This window comes from Canis aureus, chromosome 30, assembly GCF_053574225.1.
Source record: "Canis aureus isolate CA01 chromosome 30, VMU_Caureus_v.1.0, whole genome shotgun sequence".
NCBI lineage: Eukaryota > Metazoa > Chordata > Mammalia > Carnivora > Canidae > Canis > Canis aureus.
In genome coordinates this window covers 35323033-35346735 of record NC_135640.1, presented here as the reverse complement: position 1 = coordinate 35346735, position 23703 = coordinate 35323033, and the positions used below count along the sequence as shown (strand labels likewise).

The 23703-nt window shown below is 48.7% G+C and overlaps 1 protein-coding gene across 5 annotated transcripts in view; it reads right to left on the bottom strand.

Annotated features, from left to right (window-relative positions):
* DOP1B (DOP1 leucine zipper like protein B) overlaps positions 1-23104 on the bottom strand; it is a 105405-nt gene extending 82301 nt beyond the window's left edge. Inside the window, exons 1-3 of one of the 5 annotated variants that reach the window (XM_077879147.1) lie at positions 21758-22533; positions 21041-21624; positions 17187-17351 (exon numbers count right to left, since the gene is read on the bottom strand). In XM_077879147.1, coding sequence (XP_077735273.1) covers positions 17187-17324 — 138 coding nt within the window. In that variant the 5' untranslated portion in view covers positions 17325-17351; positions 21041-21624; positions 21758-22533. Of the gene's footprint in view, positions 1-17186; positions 17352-21040; positions 22688-22972 lie in introns of those variants that run through there. The other 4 variants (XR_013368811.1, XM_077879148.1, XM_077879146.1 and 1 more) reach the window with 4 other exon arrangements.
* Between the last annotated feature and the right edge of the window lie 599 nt (positions 23105-23703).

Sequence of the window (23703 nt, the reverse complement as noted above, 5' to 3'; positions counted from 1 at the left end):
CACACCCGACGACCTCAGCTCGCAAGACAGCGGGCTCCTAGCAGGCCACAGCAGCAATCTCTGCTGAACTCCCCTCCACTGGCGGTAGAGACGCGTTGGAACACACTGCTTCCTTTTTAAAACGTCTTAGGATTATTTTTATTCCCTTTGCATCAGTTTTATCTTATTGCTGCAGCTAATATTAACTTAAGCTTTCTGAGCAAATACCACGCTGCCCGCGAGGAGCACAACCAGAGGCTGAGCACACATGCTAGGGGAGGCTTTACGAAGCGCGGCCCGATGGCCAAGGCAGTGGCTACCCCAGGCCCGGCCAGGAAGGCGCACAGCAGGCAGGTCGACCTGCAGCTGCCACTGACCACGCATCCCCATCCCCGGGAACCATGGCCCGGATACCACAAGGCCTGGGCCCACGCCTCGGCGGGGCAGTCTTGGAAACTCATTTTTCTCAGCTGAGCCTGAGTCGGCTCTGCCGTGGAGGGGAGGCTTTGCTGGTCTAACTCATGAGAAAGTGAGGCCAGGGCAGGGGACATGTGACGCAGAGCCCAGGCTCGGAGCCAGCTGACCTGGGGCCCGGTTGGAGCACCACCCTTCCTTAGCGGCCCAGCCTGGCACAAGGTCCTGAAGCACAGGGACCTGGTCGTGCAGGCGGGACTCAAAAGGAGCTAAGATGTTCCAGATGTTCCTTGTTCCGACTCCCCCAGGGCAGCAGGCTTAACAAGGAATGCACACATCTGTACACGTGTGACACAAGCACCGGTGCACCCTAGAGTCTCAGCGGAGAGGACGTGGGAACCTCCATACTGCGGCAGAAAACTCTTGATTTAGGCTCAGGTCATGAGCTCAGGGTCGTGAGATCGAGCCCTGTTGTCGGGACCTGTGCTGGGCAGTGCAGTCCACTTCGGATTCTCTCCCTCCCTCTCTCCAAACACAAAAGCCAAACCACAACACAGCAGAGGCATTGCTACCTCCTAGAAGGCAAGCGGCAACACACATGTCCAAATGTTGCTCTTTATTTTTCCACTTGTGAGTTTATTGCAACATCTAGATTGTAGAAACCACTCCCCCTCACCACTAAGAGCAACCTCCCCTGTCTTCCCACAGGGAAACTTGGGGTGGCTAGCTGTCAGGCCTTTCACGCTTCCAGACTCGCATCTTATTCTTTTCCCACAGCAGGGCAGGTCCCAAGCCCCCCACCCCCAGCCGTGCGCCTGCACGTGGGCTCTGCAGCTGTGCCGGCTGAGCCGAAGCACGGTACGCTGACCCCTGACCAAGCCTCAAGCAAGCCTGAGCTTCTTCCCTCAGCATCCTCAGCAGTAAAAGGGGTGGCAGGGCACCTCTGGAGGAGGACAGATTTGAAAAACAATGAATGACAAGCTCATAATGGGGGCTCGCTAAAGGGAATCACTCTGTCTTGGGGGCGAGGAGCCAAGGGGATGGAATGATGGACAAGGGTGGCAGGAGGGCAAGGCAGCGGAGGCGGAGAGTGAGCCACATGAAAGGAAGTGAACACGTGGGGCAAACATGCCCGGCAGGACTAAACAATGACACATACGTGATGCAGAGGATACTAAAATACTTAAGAATTTGTAACCGCAAACCAGAAGATCTAATAAAAGCAAGCATATCATTAAGATACTAAGTGACTCGCTCTGAACACAAATCCTTTTCTGCTTTTTAAACTTTTTTTTTTTTAAATCCACATACAAATGATACATTTAACAAACCAACCAAAAGCCTATTATACGGAAACCAACTTGTTAAAGTCAGAGCCAGAAAAGCAGCAAGAGTATCGTGGGGGAAGGGGTCTCATCGCCAATCCCAAACAGGCTTCAGTTCCCAAAAGTTCAACTGGAGGAACTCAATAGTCTCTAAAATTCACACCCAGAAGAACAGAACTGGCACACTCAAAGGAGACTAAATGTTATCTCCTCCCGCACAGAGGTTTCTCAAGATCCCCGGGGCGGCACTTCCCAATCCTCAATGTCAAGCAAAATGGGCTCAGAGTGGCCGAGTGGAGCTTGGACACGTCCTCCCCAGTGCTCTGGTTCTGCCAACCCACAGGGCCTCGGGCATCGCAGGGCGCTGGAGCAGAGATCGTGTGATCTGCATGTGCAGCAAGGAATGTACTTCAGGGACGCCCGGGTGGCTCAGCTGTTGAGCGCCTGCCTTCCGCCCAGGGCGTGATCCTGGAGTCCCGGGATCGAGTCCCTCGTTGGCCTCCCTGCCTGGAGCCTGCTTCTCCCTCTGCCTGTGTCCCTGCCTCTCTCTCCGTCTTTTATGAATAAATAAAATCTTTAAAAGAAAAAAAAAAAGGGAATTGTAACTCAGAGTTGCGGTTGGGATGTGAAGAACATGTCTCTCCAATGCTATGCTGCCTGTTCAATCTTTTTCTTTTTTAAGGTTTTACCTATTTATTTGAGAGAGAGAGAGAGAATGAGAGAGAGCACACCAGCGGGAGAAGGGGCAGAGGGAGAGGGAGAAGCACACTCCCTCCACTGAGCAGGGAGCCCGACTTGGGGCTCGATCCCAGGACCCTGGGACCATGACCTGAGCCGAAGGCAGACGCCCAACCGACTGAGTCACCCAGGCGTCCCCTGCCTGTTCAATCTGATCTGAATCCCACCTGGGGTTCCCCTTCTCTATGCTCTTCTTTTGCTTCCTTGTCCCTGTGATAAGCCATCTGAATAGAAGCAGGTGGCAGTTAAAGAACAAGCTCTCGGTGATGGGAGGAAGGAGGCTGCTAGAAGGCATCCGGGAATTGTGACCGGTGCACCATTCAAGCCCAAGTGGGCTCTCCTCCCCAAAACCCAACAGCTATAAAACTGCCTGGGACACTCAGAACCAAGAGGCTGAACACACGGTGCTGAAGGAACACTACCTCCTCAGACACATAATGGGGCTCGTGCACTGAGGGAGAAGCCAGTGAGGCCAGAGAGACAAAATCCTCTGTAGAGTCTCTGTATGCACCTTCATTCCAGCCAGAACCGTGCTAATGCAGAGGTGAGGGCCCCCATCAGCATGGGACATTCCGCATCTTTTTTTTTTTTTTTTTTTTTTTTTACATTCCGCATCTTTTAAGGACACACAAATGCCTTTACTGTTGAGAAACAAGTGTGCCTGCTTCTGCCCACAGAGGAAACGGGTTCCCATGGGTTTAGGATGGTCGGACGTTGCAGACTCGGTTACCAAACATTGGGCCGTAAAGTGTAGCATATCCAACTCTACAACTCTAAATGAAGAAATGGATCACCTCACAATCAAAAGTCTAGAGCAGTGGTTCTCAAATCGGGACAGTTCTGCCCCTAGGGACACCTGACAATGTCTGGAGGCACCTCTGGCTGTTATAATGGAAGTGGGATGTGCTACTGGCCTCTGGTAGACAGAGGCCAAGGTGTTGATAAACGTCCTACAATGCACAGGACAGCACCCCTGCCCCACCACAGAAGGTCAACAGTGCTGACGCCAAGAAACTGGTCTGGGGGAGCATATTCCTCTATTTGGCCAATCTGAGGGCTCAGTGACATCTTAAAAGGACGCAAACCTTTTCATGCTTACATGCTCCTCATGGTGAGTTGACTTATCCTCAGCTTTTTCCTGCTGTGGCCTCAGATGTCTGCCACACATCAGGCACTAAATTCTCCCACAATTAAGCAGAGGAACAAAAAAAGACCAGCATTTGTTCCTTTCCTGCCTCTCTGTATTAGAGGAAACCCTTTCCAGAAGCCAGCTGGCCCCATCTCATAGGTCAGAGAAGGTCACATGCCTATGTCTGAGTCAATCCCTGTCAAGGAAAACAGAATTACTAGGGAGAAGTCCTAGAACAATAACGCTTACTGCTGAGGCTGGACGATGGGAGCTACCACCCTGCAGTGCTTCGCCACTTGATCCCTAGACGTAACTGGATTCCTCTGACAAGACGGCAGAGCGTGAAGAGCTGGGTAGACCACCAGTACATGTGTCTCGATCTCAGAAGTTGGTGGTGAGCCTGAATGTGAACCGCTCCTATGCTGTGTTCCTTCCTTGTTCCACACATCTGAATTAGTGTACCTGCCAGCAACTTACTTCTGAGGTGTATCTCGGGCGTTGGGAGAATCAGTTTAAGGACCATGATCACCAAGAACACGGGAATAAAAAGTTAAGACAGAACTGTGTGGCCCTGAGAAAAGCAACCCAACACTTTACGAACTGATCAGGTAATGAACTGGCTTACGTTCTGGCTCCATAAAGATACGAAGTCAGGGAATCCCTGGGTGGCTCAGCGGTTGGGCACCTGCCTTCGGCCCAGGCGTGATCCTGGAGACCTGGGATGGAGTCCCACATTGGGCTCCCTACATGGAGCCTGCTTCTTCCTCTTTCTCTCTCTCTCTCTCATGAATAAATAAATAAAATCTTAAAAAAAAAAAAGTTACCTTTAAAGATACGAAGTCATTGAAGTTAATAAATAAAGACCAAACTGGTGTCTGAGAGACAGCAATCTGCTGGGCCCGTAGGGCTGAGATAACCGTGAAATAGGAGGTACCCCCTCCAAAATCAGTGCATGCCAGGCGGGGGTAGGGATTGCCACGTTCACCCTAATCATGCTCCCTGTTTCTCTTCCTGTAGCTGGGCCACCAGAACAGAATTCTCTGGCTGCTCCACCCAGAGAATATTTTTCTGCCTTAAAGAGATGCATGGAGGTAATGTGTGCCGTTAAGTTCTGTGCGTGCTCCTATATGCTCTTCCCCCTTCTCGTGGAACAGAATGACAGCGAACAGAGCAATTCTGGAAGCCATGTGTTAAAGATGGCAGAGTCCCAGGCTTGAGTCTCTAGAATAACCATGTGGAAGAGACCGGCCCAGTCTGGAACACCATGCTGAACTGATAAAGGAGCGAGAAACTTCTATCTTATTGGTGGTCCTTAGGTTTTGGAGGGCTTTGTTACAGCAGCTGACATCGTTATCACTAATACACCACCAGTGTCAACATTATTAGTGTTCCAGCAAAATGCTGGAATGGCAAAATGCCAGGGAAAACCCACCAATTTAGTATCGATTGATGATATGTATGCTTAATTAGTTGCAAAACTCAAAACAACTGGCTCAAAAAAAACCTTAGAAATAAATTCACTAAGATGGCTAGTTTCCAAACTCTGTAAGTTAATTGCTTTGTACACCCACAGCCGGTTAAAACCATATAGTGGGAGATAATCCCATTCACAACAGCAAAATACATGTACAGGCGATCTACTGTATTTAGGACACAGGGAAGACTTGTGTAAAAAAAATGATTAAGTTCTTAGGGACAAAAGTGAACATTTTTTCAACGGAGAGAATGACCACGACTCCCTGTGGGAAGGCCAATTGCATCACCACGTCACTTCTTCCCCAAACATTCTATAATTGTTACCTAATACCAGTCAAACCCCCCAAAGATTTCACTTTACAAATGATTCTAAAGTTCATCTGGAGGAAAACCACCTGGCAACGGTAGAAAAATTCTGCAAGAGAAGAGGGTTAGGTTGGTGTAGAGAACCCAGTCCTGCCAGATGGACCTGCTCTAAAGCACTACAGTCTAAGGCTCTGGTACCAATGCAGACAGATGAGCAGGACGCAGACTCGTGTGTCCAAAGGTTTAGCTCTATGCCCACCAACACAGCCAGTCTACCTCTGACGAGGGATGGATGTTGGCAAAAACAGCCAAGTGCAAAAAGATGTTCATGAGAGCTTCATTCAGAACCAGGAAAAACTGGAAACAAACCAGGCCAGCCATGAGGGCTTCTAGACCTCGCCCCTTCCATACAATCCCCTTTTTTATTCTCCCCCCCAAATCCAAGACTACAGCTGTATATAACTGTTCAGTTAGCCTTTTTTTGTCCCTATTTTATGAGCCTTTGTCACACTGGTAACTACAAGGATACCTCATTCGGATGGTGGCATATGTCATCATACTGTTACAGCATGACTTATCCTACTGCCACTCCCCTACTGAGGGGGGGGTCACGTTCACTTTTTGTCTATTCTATACAACATGAAATAGTGTAAATTTGGGGTGCCTGGGTGGCTCAGTGGGTTAAGTGTCTGCCTTCAGCTCAGGTCATGATCTCAGGGTCCTGGGACAGAGCCCCAGGATGCTCAGCAGGGAGTCTGCTTCTCCCTCTCCCTCCTCCTGCTCGTGTTCTCCCACTCACTCTCTCAAATAAAATAAAATCCTTTAAAACAATAGTGTAGTTTCTTACAGTTATCCTTGTATTGTATTTCTGTAAGAGTAACACAAGTTTATAGTGATCATGTACTGAGGCTCTAACCAGGAGTCATTTAAATGGGAAATGTAATTTAAAAAAAAATAAAAATAAAATAAAATAAATGGGAAATGTAAAAGCCACAAGGAGCTACTAGTACAGTCCTACTAAAATGGCTAAAATAAAGACTGCCCATACCAAGTGTTGAAAAGAATATGGAATAACTACAGTCCCCGTACAATACTGGAAGGTATGAAATTGTGATACGACCACTTTGGAAAAAGATTTGCCAGTTTTTTAAAAAAGTGATATGTATATCTACTGGAAGCAACCCAAAATGTCCATGAATAGGAAAATAGACAAATGAACGGTATACATCCACGGCATCCTACTCAGCAGTAAAGAGGAATGAACTATCAATCTACACGACAACCTGGGTGACTCTCCAAACAGCTGTGCTGAGTGAAAGATGCCAGACCAGGAAATAAAATATATATACCATATGATTCTGTTTATATAAAATTTTAGAAAGTGCAAACTTGTCTCTAGTGATAGAAAGTAGATCAGCGGCTGACTGGAGCTGGGGGCAGGGAGACAGGGTGCAGAGGAGGGACCACGAGGGCATACAAGGAAACTTCCAGGGCTAACAGATACATGCCCATGTCATGGTTTCACATGGATGCACACAGGTCAAAACTCATCAAATCATACACTTTAAGTATACGTAGTTTTTTGCATGTCAGTAAAGCTATATACATTTTTTTAAAAAAGGAAAAAGGAAAAGACCATTTAAAAAAAGGTAAATAAATGGGAATGCGTGTATTTGGCTCACATACAAGCTTGAAATAGGCGTCCATGTACAATCAGCTGTCTTTTTTGAAAAACAAACAAGTGTAACTTAATTCCTTCTGTATTAGTTTGCTTGAGCTGCTGTAACAAAACATCACAGACCAGGTGGCTCAAAAAACAGAAATTGATTTCTTACAGCTAGAAGAAAGGCTAGAAGTCCAACACCAATGAGCCAGCTAACCTGGTTCTCCTCCAGGTGGTGGAGGGTCACCTTCTCACTGTGTGCTCACAAGCGGGGGGGGGGGGGGGGGGAGAGATATCTCTTGCTCTCTCCCTTTTTTTTTTTTTTTAAAGATTTTATTTATTTATTCATGAGACACACAGAGAGAGAGAGAGAGGGAGGCAGAGACACAGGCAGAGGGAGAAGCAGGCTCCATGCAGGGAGCCCGACATGGGACTCGATCCCAGGTCACCAGGGTCACACCCTGGGCTGAAGGTGGTGCTAAACCACTGAGCCACCCGGGCTGCCCTCTCTCCCTCTTTTTATAAGGCCACCAACCTATTGGATTAAGGCCCCATCCTAATGAATGACCTCATCTAATCTTAATTACTTCCTGAAGATGTATCTCCAGGTATAGTCATGATAAGGGTTAGGCCTCCAACATACAAGTTTGGTGGAGATGGAGGAGACATAATTCAGTCCACAGCACCTTCCTTACCATGGCCTATCATGAAATCTCTTTTCTTTTTTTTTTTCTTTTTTAAGATTTATGTAGTTGACAGGAAGAGAGAGAGTGAGCACACAAGCAGGGGGAATAGCAGTGGGAGAGGAAGCGGCAGGCTTTCCACTGAGCAAGGAGCCTGATGCAGGGGTTGATCCCAGGACCTTGGGATCATGCCTTGAGCCGAAGGCAGTCGCTTAACCAGCTGAGCCACCTAGGTGCCCTGCCATGAAATTTTTAGTTTTGTAACTTTCTTGACAGGATTTATACAATGTAAGCAGGTGGCAAGCTCTTTCCCTTATCCATAAACTCAATTAGGCCAGACAAGCTTTTTCGTCCCCCCAGATGACCTTTTGTCATTAGATTACCAGAGGAACAACTCACCTGCCCACACCTGGACTACTTCCACCCCTCCAAGAGGTCTTAAAGAACTGCAAAAACATCCTCTGTTTGCATGCAAAATACATACACTGCTCTAGCTATAAATTATCGAGAATATACCAGCCCTCTGATGTCAGCAGAGAAATGTTCTTTCCAAAAGGATCGTGTCAGCCTTCTGTGGACATGTGTTTGAGCGGCTCACAGTGAGGCAGCTCCCACAAGCCCAAATCAGTGACACTCTTGCTGATTCTCCGCAACTTCCGGAGAGCGTGGGATAGGGTAAGAAGCAAGAATGCCATCAGAGCCCCAGTGCATCAGCTACCAAGAGGAGGAGGTTGGCACAGGACAGGACTTGGCAGCCTCTGGCACACAGGACATTGGGAGCTCTACCTGACATTCTATCAGCTACGCCTTCTACTTTCTGGTACCAAGAATATCAGCACACTGCCAGAAGCAGATGGGCCTTGTGCTTACCACTGTCCTGCAAAGAAACAGCTCTATTTTGCTGACAATGTGAAGAATCAGTAATTGCAAAAAACAACCTTCCCATTTGGCCTCTTTCCAGAGGCATTCAGGCCACATCTTTCCAATATGGCCCCGGCACCACACTTACCGGACAACTTCTACCCTCAGGGTCACTGCCAGAGGTGGCAGCAAAGGATTACTGGAAAGTGGCCTCAAACAGCTGTCCCAAACTGAGGTACCACACTCTGACAGAACGGCCCCTCACAGTGAGGTGACAAGAAGGAACCAGGCATCACATAGCTCAGAGCCGCAATTCATAAACAGTGAGAGGGGCTCGGGTCCTGCCCCAGGTCACTGGCTAGAGGGAGTCTGGTCCAGGGGGATCAGGAGAGGTGGCTTAAACAGCATCTCACTGGAAGGAGGAAGAGGATGGGGAGGAGGACATGAGGAGACATGTGGGAAAGGCCAACTGGAAGGACAATACCCCTCACCCCTCAAAGACACCCTACAACAAAGCTCCTATGAGAAAATGGTGCAGAGCTTATGAGGTGAAGTCAGATGGGACACAAATCATCGGTGTTACAGTCTGAAGGTTTATGTCCTACAGTGAGATGGCATTGGGGGTGGTGGTGATTAAGTCCTGAGGGTGGACCCCTCATGATTGGGATTAGTGCCCTTATAAAAGGGACCTCCCAGAGCTCCCTGGCCCCTTCCACCATGTGAGGACACGATGGAAGACGGCCACCTGTGAATCAAGGAGCAGCCTGCACCAGCCCCTGAATCTGCCGGTGCCCTGTCCTTGACTCGCAGCCTCCAGAACTGTGAGAGAGGAAGGCCTGCTATCCAGCCAGAAGCCCAGTCTGGGGTATTTTGTTGTGGCAGTTCACACAGACTGAGACAGTCAGGAAGGTGGCCCTGAGTGACTCGGAACATCTTGACGCACATCAAACCACTGCACATGCAAGAAGCGAAGGTCTTCACGATGTTGTGGGGCAGTAAAAATAAGTTTAAAAAAGTAACACCCTACTGTTCCATAAGGGGTATGATGGAAAACCATCTGGGATTCCATCAGAAATGAGCTTTTTGGAAAAACTGGTACATGGAGAGACAATCTGTACTTCACTGTCAGATCCTGTTATGGGCTAAATTGCATCCCCCAAAATTCCTATGTTGAAACCCTAACCCCTAGTAGCTCACAATGTGATTGTGTTTGGAGACAGAGCCTTGGGAAAGGCAGTTAAGGTAAAATATCACTGTCTAGGTGATGTCCAGTAGGACTGATGTCCTTGTGAGAGATTAGGACACAGGCACACACGGTGGAGAGACAACGAGGGAAACAGGGAGAAGGTGGCCGCCTACAAACCAAGGAGAGAGGCCTCAGAAGAAACCAAAACTACCGACACCTTGATCCTGGACTTCTAACCTCTGGAACTGTGCAGAAGTTCATTTCCATTAAGTCGCCCAGTCCGTGGGATTTTGCTATGACAGCCTTAGCTGATTGATACAGACCTCAGTCTAAAGAGGCTTTGTCTGAACTCCTACTGCCTCATGGAGAAAAGTGTTGATTCAGGCGAGGGTAAGAATCGGGATCCAGCTCAGACTCCTCGAGTTTCGGGGCAGAAGGGGTCCCAAAGCTGATCAGTTCCGCGCAGACCAGAACAGTTCAGGTTCTTCCTGGAGCAACACAGCGCTAACCCTGCAATGCCACCAGGAGGCCCTGCTTTAACCAGGAGGTGCTCAGGCTTGAGAAGCTAAAACTAACAATACCCCGCACCTCTCATTTCTATTGCTATTCACATCACCTGCTTTCTGGCCATTTTGTGAAACAGAAGAGTGCTGGAAAAAGGCAGTGGAAAAAAAGGTGCTTCATTTAGGACCAGCATGATTTTTTTTTAAAAAAGGAGTTTCAAAGATAAGGTTTTTAAATGCACAGAGTTTATTAGTTCCTACGATCCTTTGTTTCCATACTCAAAGTTGTAACCTAGGCTTGGCAAGTGGTTGGAGTCGTCAGGGCTCAGTATGTACTTGTTAATTAAAATTTCTCTAAAAATAACTAGCGAAAGATGATGGCTTGAGGTCTCCGAAAAACAATTAGGCAAAAATTACCCTATTCATGTTGCTGTACCTGAAAGCCATGAAAGGTCAACTTTTCTCCCATACATAAAATTCTAAAACTGATACTGGAAGTTCAGAAACTCATACCATTATAACTTTCAGAGATGCTCTGAAAACCAAGACCTCTTAGGGCTCGGTTCTCTCATTTGCCAAGAGTGGAGTTAAATGAGCCTTCTGTTCTGCCTATGTTTATGTTTTACAACCAGCAGTCGCCCACCTTAATTAGAAAGCATCTTGACCTGTCCTTACTATTAACCTACACTAGTGTTTCTATTTGCATTATAAAGATCTTTAACTAATTGCTCACTAACTTACTCACTGAATTTCTGTGTACGAGTCCAAGACATCTGATCATCGCCAAGGCCTTAAATTCTTTATTCACATCAGGTTCCCTGAATGCAGAAGTTGTGAGTCTCCTAGAAATAACTGTGGACACTGACTGGGGCTTGCTCCATCTAGCACCTTCTCAAATGCTCTGCTCCAGTAACTCTAATCGGGCTGCAAAAGGTGCCCGCCGCCACCCCAGCAGGCTCTCAGGCTCAGCCCACACATCAGCCAGGGGGATGCTTCCAGCAGGTAAGGCAGCGGTCACCCTGCTCAATGGCTTCTCCTCCCTTGCATTAAAAGACCCTGTGATCTGCCCCAGCTAGCTCTCCTCCCTCATCTGCTATCACCTCTCCACCCCAGCCACACCCACCCCCTGCTGTACCTTGGACCCAGGCCCATGCCCCAGATGGTCTCCCCGCCAGCTCACTCACTGCATCCGGGCCTCTCTGCTCCAATCTCAAATGTCACATTATCAGAGCCATCTCGGTCTGAACTAACACCCCACCCTCCTTCCTTGCTACCCTACTTGCCTTGCCTGCTTTGTTTTTTCCTTCCCATTCAGCATCTGATGCCACATATTTACTCATTGTCTTCTGCCAACAAAGCCTTATGAGCACTGTGTTCAAGGCTGTATCCTCTGCACCAAGGTCTTCCATATATCTTGGTCCTACCACTGTATCAGGTTGCCAGGACTGCTGTAACATGGCACCGCACACTGGACAACTCAAACAACAGAGACGGGCTGTCTCTCAATTCTGGAGGCCAGACGTCCAAGATCAAGGTGTCAGCAGGGCGGTTCCTTCTGAGGGCTGCGAGGGAGACTGCTCCAGACTGCCCTTCCTGCTTCTGGCGGCTGGCTGGCAATCCCTCCGGTTCCTTGCCTTATAATTACATCAGCCAGATCTCTGCCTGCATTGTCACATGGCCTCGCCCCTCTCTGCATGTGTGTCTGTGCCCAGATTGCCCCATTTCATAAAGACTCCAGTGTGGACCAGGGTCCATCGCATCCTAACAACTTCACTTTAACTCAATTAGCTCGGTAAAGACCCGATCTGTTGGGATGCCCGGATGGCTCAGTGGTTGAGCATCTGCCTTCGGCTCAGGGTGTGATCCCAAGGTCCCTGCATCAAGGTCCCCGCAGGAAGCCTTCTTCTCCCTCTGCCTCTCTGTGTCTCTCATGAATAAATGGATAAAAATTTAAAAAAAAATTTTTGAAAAAAGACTGATCTCTAAATAAGGCCACACTCTGAGATACTGGGAGTTAGGACATCAACATATCTTTTCTGGAGGACACATTTTTAACCCATAACAACCACTGAGCAGCCATGCGACATGGGGAAAATTAGTTACACTTCATTAATAAAATGAATCTTAACTCACTGCACCTGCTTCATTTGGATACTGAAGATGGTGCCCCTGACAGCAAAAATGTGTATCTCTGCCCCCTTGTGTGAGCCGCACAGATAGGGACATGGAAAAAGCTCAAGAGCATGGGCTTGGAAGCCAGGCAGCCAGGGTTTGAGCTTTCTTCTCTCTGCATTTGCTGGTTCTCATCCTGCAGAAGTTGCTGAGACCAATCTCCAGATATGGTAAATTAGAAGATACTGCACGTCAAGTCCTTAGAACATAGCACGCTCTCTAGGAATGTCTGCTGTCACAAGCAGAGCTGAGGCAAAGATGGACAGTGTCACCTCAACCCACTGATGTCTTGCAAGTTCATTCATCACTTAATCATACACAGCAGAACAGGAAGCTGGAGCACAGAAAACACAGTAGTGCCACTACACAGAATTGGATACCAACTGTCACAGAAAATTGTTTTAAACTTTTATTCAGTATCACTCATATCCAACTGCCTATGGACATCGTATGGGGACATCTACCAGACACCTCAAAGTAGCCCGTCCCAAAGTGAACCCCTGTTCTCCCTGCCCACCCCATGGAGCAGGGTCCTCCTACTTGACTCTTTTTCTCTTGTATCCCAAATCTAATCCCTCAGCAAATTCTGTTATACCTCTGAAATATATTCAAAATTCAAACCCTTCTCTGTTGGCCCACCTATGTTACAGCAACAGCTCCTAAATGGCCTCCCTGTTTCTGCCTTGCCTGACCCCCACCCATTTTCTACCCTCTAGAGAGTAGCTGAAACCTGGTCTAGCATGCTAAGCCAGGCAATGCTACTGGCTCAGCTGTCCTCAGGGCAAGCACTGCCACTAACTGCCCACCCCCTCCCAGCCCTCAATTCAGTGGCCACTGTCAGACTCCAGTTTAAAGGACCTACAAGACTGGATACCCTCCCCCCACCTTCCCTCTATGGCCTTGCATCCTATACTCTCCCCATCCCTCTCTTGCTTTGTGACCTCACTGGCCTCAGACAAACCAAAGCCTCTGTACTTGGTCAAAGGGTGCCTTCTCAGCAAGGCCTTCGTTAAACACCTCACTTAATATCACAATGCCTCCCCAACACTCACTGTCCCCTTCTTTACTGTTCCTGCACATCCCTTTCTACCGTCCTGAGTATTTTGTTTACCGTCCAGCTTTCCCCTCGGCCCCACATGGGGAGAATCGTGTTGGTTTTGCTCTCCGCTGTGCCCTGATACCTAGGACAGTACCAGCACATTGCAGGGACTCACACAGCTACTGAGTGCATGAATAGTCAGTGCTTTTACAACTCCTCCAAGAAGGGTTGATCTGTACCTGATGATCTGCATTTTAAAAGGTGGGTTAAAACGATTAAACATTTTTGGAAGTTTTTCAGGCATATTGAAACAAGACTTGTCTAACAGAATACCTCATGGCTTGAGAACTGCACTGACCAAGTTGATTATTTCAGCTAGCTCAAAATGTGTATGTTCCTAAATAAATGGAAGACATCTAGTGTTCATGGACTTGGAAGACTTCATATTGTTCCCATAGCAACACTCCTCAAAGTGATCTACAGAGTCAATGCAATCTCTGTCAAAATCCCATTTGGCTTGTTGGCAGAAATTGACAAGCTGATCCTAAAATGCATATGGAATTTCAAGGGATCCAAAATAGCCAGAATAATCCTGAGAACAACAACAAAGTCATGTCTCTGTTTCAAAACTTACTACAAAACTACAATCACCAAAATGTGTAGTGCTGGCCTAAGGACAGACAGGTCAATGGAAAAGAAATGGAAGTCCAGAAATAAAGCCATCTATTTATGGCCAACTGACTTTCAACAAGGGTCCAAGGCCCTTGGAAAGAACGCTTTCTCCAACAGATGGTGCTGGGCCAACTGGATTTCACACAAAAAAATACATTCAGAGCCTTACTTCACACCATGCATAAATATTAACCCAAAATGGATCGAAGACCTACCTAAATGTAGGAGCTAAAACTATAAAACTCTCAGATGAAAATACAGGGGCAAATCTTCATGATCTTGGGTTCGGTTTCTTAGATAGGACCAAAAGCACAAGCAACAGAAGAAAAAGCAGGTAGCTTGGACTCCATCAAAATTACTTTTGGGGAGCCTGAGTGGCTCAGCTGGTTAAGCATCTTTTGATCTCAGCTCAGGCCTTGATCTCAGGGTTGTGAGTTCAAGCCCCATGTTGGGCTCCACACCCTGCTTAAAATAATGAAAAGCTTTTGCATAAAGTTTTTTGTATAAAGCCATCAAAAAAGGTAAAAAGACAACCTAAGAATGGGGAAAAAGTATTTTCAAACCATATATCCAATGAGAGCCTTGTATCCAGAATGTGCAGAGAACTCTTACAAAACAACAACAAAAAGACAACCCAGCTAAAAAAAAATGGACAAAGTATTTGAACAGAAATTCCTTCAACGAAGATACACAGATGGTCAATAAGCACATGAAAAGATACCTAAATTATTATTCATTAGGGAAATGCAAATCAGAACCACAAGGAGAGAGCACTATGACAGCTATCATCAAAATAAAAAAAAAATCTGAACGTAAGTGTTAATGAGGATATGAAGAAATTAGAACTCTCATACATTGCTGGTGGGCATGTCAAACACTGCCGCCTCTGAAAAAGGAGTTTGATGGTTCCTCAATAAATTAAACAGAATTACCACATGACTCAGTAATGTCACTTCTAGGTCTATACTGCAAAGAAGTGTAGACAGGTGTATACAAATTTGTACACAAATATTCACAGCAGCACTATTCACAATAGCCAAAAGGCAGAAACACAGATGTCCATCAATAGATGACTGGATAAACAAAATGTGGAGTAGCCATCCATATAATGAAGTATTATTCAGCCATAAAAATCGACGAAGCACTGGTACATGCTCCAGCATGGATGAACCCTGAAAACACGCTAAGTGAAAGAAGCTAGACACAAAAGGATATTGTATGTGTACGTCTATATGAAATGTCAGAGGGAGGCATGGGGAGGGTTTCCTTGCGGGGCGGTGAAAACGTTCTGGAACTAGATGGTGGTGATGGTTGCACAAAGGCACAGTACTGTATGCTCTAAAATGGTGAAGTGACACATTATAGGTTTTGAGGATTTTACCTCAACCACAACAAAAAAATAATGAACAGATCCCCTCCCAAAGTAAGTCACTATTTTTAGATACCAGGAGAGTCAAGTACCAAATAAAATACTGAAACATCCAGGAGAACTTGAAGATGCTTACACACCATTTCAGCACTTCTCCCTTTCCGCTAAAAAAGAGACCTACCTTCATGCAAGGCAGTGACTGTTTCTTCGGCTTGCAAATTCCTGAGCTGGAGCTCTTAGCTGCTGTTTTACTACATCTGTCTATCCCAGGCCGGCCAGCCATGACACTCACATGTGGCAAATACACCTTGTGAGAGACCTCGGAGTGTCCCGGCCACTACCTGTCCTAACTGCTGGTCCCCACCATGCCAGACAGCAGAGACAGCGAGGGCCGAGAGCTGCTCTCAGGCAGTTGGGGGTGGACTGCTGCCCAGGCCTGGTACCCACCATCAGGCTGCCAGCATTCTTCACTTCCTCCTCACACCCTCCCCACAATCCCTAAGGAGGAAGACAGAGAAATTTTTTTTCTTCATTAGAGGACCTGGTGTGTGTGACCTGGTGGGTGGAGATCTGAAGAGTGGGCGTGCACATCTCTCAAGTCCCATATGGCACTAGGGTTCCAAAGTCAGGGCCCTGGCCATAGAGCAACCAGAACCTGGGGACGCGTCTTCAAGCCCAAATATCTTCTACTCACAGTAAAGCATCAGGCATTACTAGGTTATCCTCCTGGTCAGGACAGGAATGTACAGGGGTCCCATCTACAGAACACAAGGTCAAACCTACATGTGACCAGTTCTGGTCTTCCTACAACAGACCCTTGTCTCCTCGCCCAGACACGCTCACAAGTTCTAGGCAGATTTTAAGATTTATGTCATCCCATGGTCTTCCACGAGTTACCAGCAGTCAAAGGGCCAAAAGAGTAGACCAAAGAAGCAAAATCCATAAAAAGCCTAAGTAGTACATGAAAGATAATTCATCTTTGAGGCACCCGTGTGGCACAGTAGGTTGAGCGTCTGACTTTTGGTTTCAGCTCAGGTCATGATCTCGGGGTCCTGGGATCGAGCCCTGCATCCAGCTCAGCAGGGAATCCGCCTGGGATTCTCTCTCCCTCTGTCTGTGCACCTACCCTCCTTCTCTCTCTCAAATAAATAAAATATATTTTTAAAAGATTTTATTTATTTATTCATGAGAGACACACCGAGAGAGGCAGAGACACAGGCAGAGGGAAAAGCAGGCTCCCTGCAGGGAGCCCGATGTGGGACTCGATCCCAGGACCCCGGGATCACGCCCTGAGCGAAAGGCAGATGCTCAACCATTGAGCCACCCAGGCGCCCAATAAATTAAATCTTTAAAAAAAGAAAGATAATTCATCTTTGAATAACTGATTGGTCAATCTTAAAGTTTATTCAGACACAAATATAGTTGAGAAAAAGCATTCAGCTATTCCATCAACTATATCCATGGAGTAATTTTATGCCCGGGGGTGGGGGGGGAAAGCTGGAAGGAGGCAAGTACACTGACCAAGTTAACTTAACAGCTGGTAACTTATCAGTGTTTCCTAATTGTTATAATGAACATGCCGTGTAATAATAAAGAGAATTCCTTGAAATAATAAAAAGATAGCTCGTGTCCCCACCTCCATGCAATCTAAACACTCGACACCCCACATACCTTGTTGAGCTTGCCCAGTGAGGATATGAGATCCGCCCATTCACTTGAGGACTCGAAATTTCTTAAAGCCTTTTCGATCACTGAAGAGTAATTCCTGTATCTGTAATCATTCAAGAGTTCCTGCTCTTCTGGATCCATCTTACATTCTTACAGCAGAGAAAGTATCTAAAAGTCAACCAAGAAAGAAAGGAGGGAGTTATTCAAGAACACAGAGCATTCCCAGCCCAGAGCTACAGGGGACACGTGTCCATAAACACCACCACGCACAAATGCACGCAGCGATGCAATTCAAATATTTAGCAAGGCTCCTGGGCCAGGTCGAGTGGTAGATAAAAGATAAACAGTTCCGGTCCTCTTGGATTCTGAGACACACGGACAGAGCAGAGAAGCAAAATATGTGAGGATTCCTCTTACCCAACGAAGTTAATTTTAGGAGTGAAACTTATAAAGTGGCTAATGAAATATGCTCTCTGGTACTTCTGAATGCAGGTGGCCCTTCCCACTGCAGGGCATTTATAAAAGCTAAGGAAAAACAGGTCAGGCTATTAACCAGAGCAACCTCTTTGGTGATCCAATCCTTTACAACCAGACTATGAGAGGATTGGGAATATTCTAGAAGAAAATCTAATGGGTGGGGGATTTAAAAAATCAGGATGTAAGCATGCACTGTCTGCCAATCAGTGCTGCCAGAAATCCACCAGGCGCTTGCTCAGTTACTAAGCTCCAATCACCCAACAATCCCCTCAACCAGCCACTGCCCTGATAGTGTCATGTCTCTCTGTGTAAACCCTGGACATGGGGTGGTGATGCCAGGGCCCAAGCAATCACTATTTTTTTCTTCTTGCCCTTGTATATTCTTTGATCCTTTTATTTTATTCCTGTGGCTAGACGCATTCATTATGTATGAAGCACTGCAGCTATTACAAAGCCTGAGACCAATATGGTCTTATCCTGGCTCCAACAGCAACCAGTTCCTCTTTTTATCTCCAGAGTGACAAAAAGGAAACAAAGAACAATGCGGAATGCTGCACTCATTTGACTTCATGAAAATATTCTTTATTCACATACAACAATGTATGCAGTATGAGTGGATGCTAACGTCGAGCTGTTTTTTTTAAAAAGATTTACCCATTTGAGAGACGCAGAAACAGCGAGAGAGAGCATGAGTGAGGAGAGAGGGAAGCAGACTCCTTGCCGAGCAGGGAGCCCGATGTGGGACTTGAATCCAGGACCCTGAGATCATGACCTGAGCCGAAGGCAGATACTTCACTGACTGAGCCACCCAGGTGCTCCATCAGGTTTTGTTTCATAAACACAAGAATCTGTAGGTCAACCTATCAGTTTATTGAAACAAATTACAACTATGAAAAATATTCCACAGGACATAGAAATGTTCAATGGGTCCCTTGATCTGTCACCAAGTTCCATACTTTGGCATTTTCTCAAAAGCGATGACTTAGGGCTCTGACTTATGCTCCTCTTTTAGTTTTCATCTATTTCTCCTCTTTTATTTTCATCTAGATCTATTTAAAGCGTGGCCGACACCCACCTAAGAATCCCATGGTATCTGCTGCTTCACTTTCTGGTCATTCTGGGCCCATTCCAATCTTCCCAAGGCCACCACAACGCTCAGGTTTCCGTCAGTGGACTTTTTACCTCTCAGAGGACTGTGCAGCAGACCATTCCCTCCTTCTCAAAACAGCCACCCGTCAGCCCACACCCTCCTCTGACCCCACCAGCCCTGTGCTGGTTTCCACCTCTCTGCTGTTCCTTCTCCTCTGCAGGCTAATCCCCCTCGACCCTATTGTCAAATAGTGGCATCTCCTGCCACCAAACCTCAGGTCCTCTTTCTCTCTATCCTTGGTCATCTCTCCATTCCGTAACTGGCAAATGCCATCTTCATGCTAATGACCCATGGATTTATAATGCCTGCCCAAACCTTCCCCACCGAGGTCCTGATTCATGCAAGGATTTCCTTGGCTCATTCACCCAGATGTGGCACAAGTGTCTCAAACTTAGTGCATCCCAAACATCCATCAACAAAATATGGTCTCACTGTACAAAGAACAAAGTACCGATATACACTACAGCAAGGGTGAACCTGAGAAATACTAACATAGTGGAAGAAGTCGCACAAAAGGCCACACTTTGTAGGATTCCATGCATACTACACGTCCAGAAGAGGTGAATCTGCAGAGATGGCAAGTAGATTAGTGGTTGCCTTGGGGGAGTAGCAGCAGGAAGGAACTGCAAATGGGCACAGGAATCTTCCTGGGGTAATGGATATGTGCTAAATTGCATTATGGCAGTGGTTGTACAACTCTGTAAATTTGCTAAAAACCACTGAACTGTACCCTTAAATGAATGTATAGACTTAGTAAGCTTGTTAATTATACCTCAAAGAGTGCCTGGGGGCTCAGTAGGTGAACTGCCTGCCTTCGGCTCAGGTCTTGATCTCAGGGTCCTGGGATCGAATCCCGCACCAGGCTCCCTGCTCAGCGGGGAGTCTGCTTCTCCCTCTCCCTCTGAACCCCGCACCCCCGCTTGTGCTCTAATGAATAAATAAAATCCTTAAAAATCACATCTCAGTAAAGCTGTTTTTTAAAAAACTCTATACTCTTGATGGCACCCCCTCAATATGCTCCTTCTTCAGTCCTCTTTTCCTCAGAAAGCGGCCCCACCACTCATGGGACCTTTCACATCATCCTGGACTCTTCCCTCTCTTCACCTGCCTTACTCAACCCAAGTCCTGATTCTTCTAAAACACCTGTGGATTCGATTGCTCGCCTGTGCCACCACACCACTGTGCAAGCCACCTTTCCCCTACAAGCTTGCAGACACTTCCTGATGGTTCTCCTTCATTCTTGCCCCTCTCCAATGCATTTTCACACAGCACTCCAAAAATCCTCTTAGAATATAAATTAGAGCACATCCTCACCATGTTGAAACTCTTCCCTTTAAGCTTATATAATCCAAACTTCCTCAACCCATGGCCTACAAGGCTCCAACTACCTCTGCTTTCAAGGCATTATGCTTGTCCTAAAATTGACTCAGCCTATCACAGAGCCTTTGCACATGCTGTGGCTCTCTGCAAAAAATATACTGGACTATGCATATGAACGTACACAATAAGGGCCCCCACTGATTTCTGGGAAGGCCTCTTCTTCTGAAATACTAGCCTTTACACTTAAAAATTTTTTTATTTATTTTTAGGAAGAGTGTGCAAGCAGGGGGAGGGACAGAGAGAGGAGAGAATCCTCAAGCAGACTCTGCACTTAGTGCGGAGCCCGACTCAGGGCTCGATCCCAAGACCTGAGCCAAAATCAAGAGTTGGTCACTTAATCGACTGAGCTACCCAGGCAGGCTCCCCTTGCCTTCATGCTTTTTAAAAATATTAAAGAATGAAAGACAAACAATTAAAAGATCATGAGGATAGATTAAGGGACAAGTTCATGGTAAAGAGGGAAACTGAGGAAAAAAGAGACAAACAATTAAAAATATTAAAGGATGGCAATGAGAGATGGTAGTTTATTTTCCCAAGATGTTAGTATATTCAAACAGTCCATACTTTTTTTTTTTTTTCAGGACATTTACAGGTTTGAAATGCAGCATCTCTGAACCATGGGAAAACTCCATGCATAATCTAAGTGTCTAAGCACTGGGAAAAGAAACATGAAAAAAACAAACAAACAACAACAACAAAAAAAAACAAGGGTTCCACTTTCATAGCTCATAATGTAAGGAAAGAGGAAATACCCAAACATGTAATTTCAATTTAAGGTGGCACAATTTAAGTACGGAGGCTGTACCGAAGTAACACTGGTACAAGGGAAGCACAGGGGAAACCCACCTACCAGCAGAGGAGTCTGGGCGGCTACTTAGTAGGAAGAGATCGTTGATCAGCTGTAGTTTGTAATTAGGAGCTGGGGTGGCAAAGAGGCACCCCTGCTTCTGGCAAGGAAGGCGTTGACCAGGTTAAGAGGAGGTAACTGGAGCAGGTCAGTGTTATGGTTGGCGACACGAAGAAAGTACTATTCGATGTAACTAAAGGCACAGATGAGAAGTCTGGAAATAGTCATTCAAGCAAGCTCCTTTTATTTCAAAATATGGGGCCTTCAATACTATGCTACTTCGCAAGACTTCTGGGTGGGCTTGGTAAATCCATCACTATGCACGCGTTTATCTTATGCAACACACAGGAATCCTACAACGTGGGTATCATCTTGGGGTTGCTCAAGATGTGTATTTTGGGAATCAGCCTCCCCAGAAAATTGCGCAGGGCCCTCAACAAACCAACCAACCGGCAGAATTAGGAATCCAGCTCAGGTTAGCACAATGGCACAGTCTTTATTAACTACCTTATGCAACAAGTAAAAGTAACGAGTTTGGCCCCTAACACAGCACTTCTGACAGTGATCTTGCAGTGTGTCCTGAATACCTTTTGAGAGAGAGAGAGAGAGAGAGAGAGAGAGAGAGAGAGAGAGAGACTGCTCAATAAACCTGGTGGAGTTCTACAGGCTACTAACAATCAGAGACACAAAAGAGTCATCATATAAACGAGTATATCTCACCAGCTGTATCTGCCTTAAAGTCCATAATGCCAGCCAGAAATCTCTCACTTGAGCCTTTCTAAATTTCTTAGAAAAACAAGTTTAGGCGAAAAAAATCAACTGCCAGATGAGAAAGAAGTTCACTATAAAGACGTTGACGCGAAGGGTCATGTGAAGTAGATGAAAACAGAGCAAAAAATGACAAACGGGCAAGAACGTTGGATAATGACCCTTAGTCTACAGCACGGAAACGCTCTCCTGCAATCGGTTTAATCAACGCTGGGGCACATTATTTTGAATTTGGTCTTTCAGAGCGGTAATTCAATTGCAGTGGGGGAAAAAAAAATGTAAGACACTAAGGGGAGTAGGCTTTGAGGGGGAGGAGAAGGCCTCCATCATTAAAAAAAAAAAATCCTACAAAGGTTTCTCCGAACGCAGCACGGTCTCAGGTCTCAGGTCTCCGGTGTCAGGCCAGGCCAGGCCCGGGAGGCAGGTGCAGGTCGCCGTCTCCATCCGCAGCCTTCCTACGAGTTGCTCCAGGTGCCCCCGCCCGGCAGCAGGCGGCGATCCTGCAAGGCGCCCGGCCCCGGCGGGCGAGCTCGCGCACTGCGGCTCCGATCGGTTCTCCCGGGGACGGTCGGGGAGGCTTCGGGGCTCTTCCCTTCGCAGGAAGGCCCCCTCCCCTTCCTTTTACAAGGCTTTCGGCCCCTCGCCCTCCGCCCGGACCCGGACCCGGACCGCGCGAGCAAACAAAGGCGCGGCTGGTGGCCCCCGGCTGCGGGCCGAGGGGAGGGGAGGGGAACGGAGGGGAGCGGAGGGGAGCGGAGGGGAGCGGAGGGGAGCGGAGGGGAGCGGAGGGGAGCGGAGGGCGGGCCGTGACCCACCTGACCTCCACCTGCCCGACCGGAGGCCGCGCGGGGCCGCCCAGGGCTCGGCCCTTCCTTCGCCGCTGGGACCGGGGACCCCGCCCTGCCCCAGGCAGCCCCCGGGGGTCCCGGCCGGAGCCCACGCCCACGCCCACGCCCACGCGCCGCCGCGCCGGGGCCGTCGAGCCCGCACTGCAGCAGCCGCCCTCGCCCCGGCCCCGGCCCCGGCCCCGGCCCCCCCGCAGCGCCGCTCGCACCCCGCGCTCCCGGCGGAGGACGCCCGCGCCGCCTCGCCGCTCCCGGCCCGCGGGAGGAGACGCCCCGGCTGCCCCGGCTTCGCCCAGCGGCGGAGGGCGCGGGGCCGGCTTACCGGCGGCGGCGGCGTCCCTGGTGGCAGGCGCGCCCACGTGCGGCGCGGAGGAGCCGGCCGGGCCACGGCAGGGGGGCGAGCAGCCGCCGCTGCGGCTCAGCCGGGAGCCGCGACCGGGAGCCGGGACCGGGAGGAAGCGCCGCGCCCGAGCCCGAGACCGAGCGGCCGCGGCCCCAGGCGGCGGGGCGGGAGCGTGAGGTTGGCCCTCGGCGTGGGGGGCGGGGCGGGGCGGGGCGGGGCGGGGCGGAGCCGGGCGGGGCGGGGTCAGGGCGGGCCCTCGGCGCGCGGGGGCGGGGCCAAGAGCAAGCCCCGGGCGCGGGGGCGGGGCCAGGAGGCGGTACCTCAGCGCGCGGGGGCGGAGCCGAGGGCGAGCCCTGGGTGCAGAAGCGGGGCCGGGAGGCGGGCCTTTGGCCGAGGGGGCGGGGCCAGGAGGCGGTACCTCAGCGCGCGGGGGCGGGGCCGAGGGCGAGCCCTGGGTGCAGAAGCGGGACCGGGAGGCGGGCCTTTGGCCGAGAGGGCGGGGCCAGGAGGCGGTACCTCAGCGCGCGGGGGCGGGGCCGAGGGCGAACCGTGCGTGTAGGGGCGGGACCGGGAGGCGGGCCTTGGGCCGAGGGGGCGGGGCCAGGAGGCGGTACCTCAGCGTGCGGGGGCGGGGCCTAGGGCGAGCCGTGCGTGTAGGGGCGGGACCGGGAGGCGGCCCTTTGGCCGAGGGGGCGGGGCCAGGAGGCGGT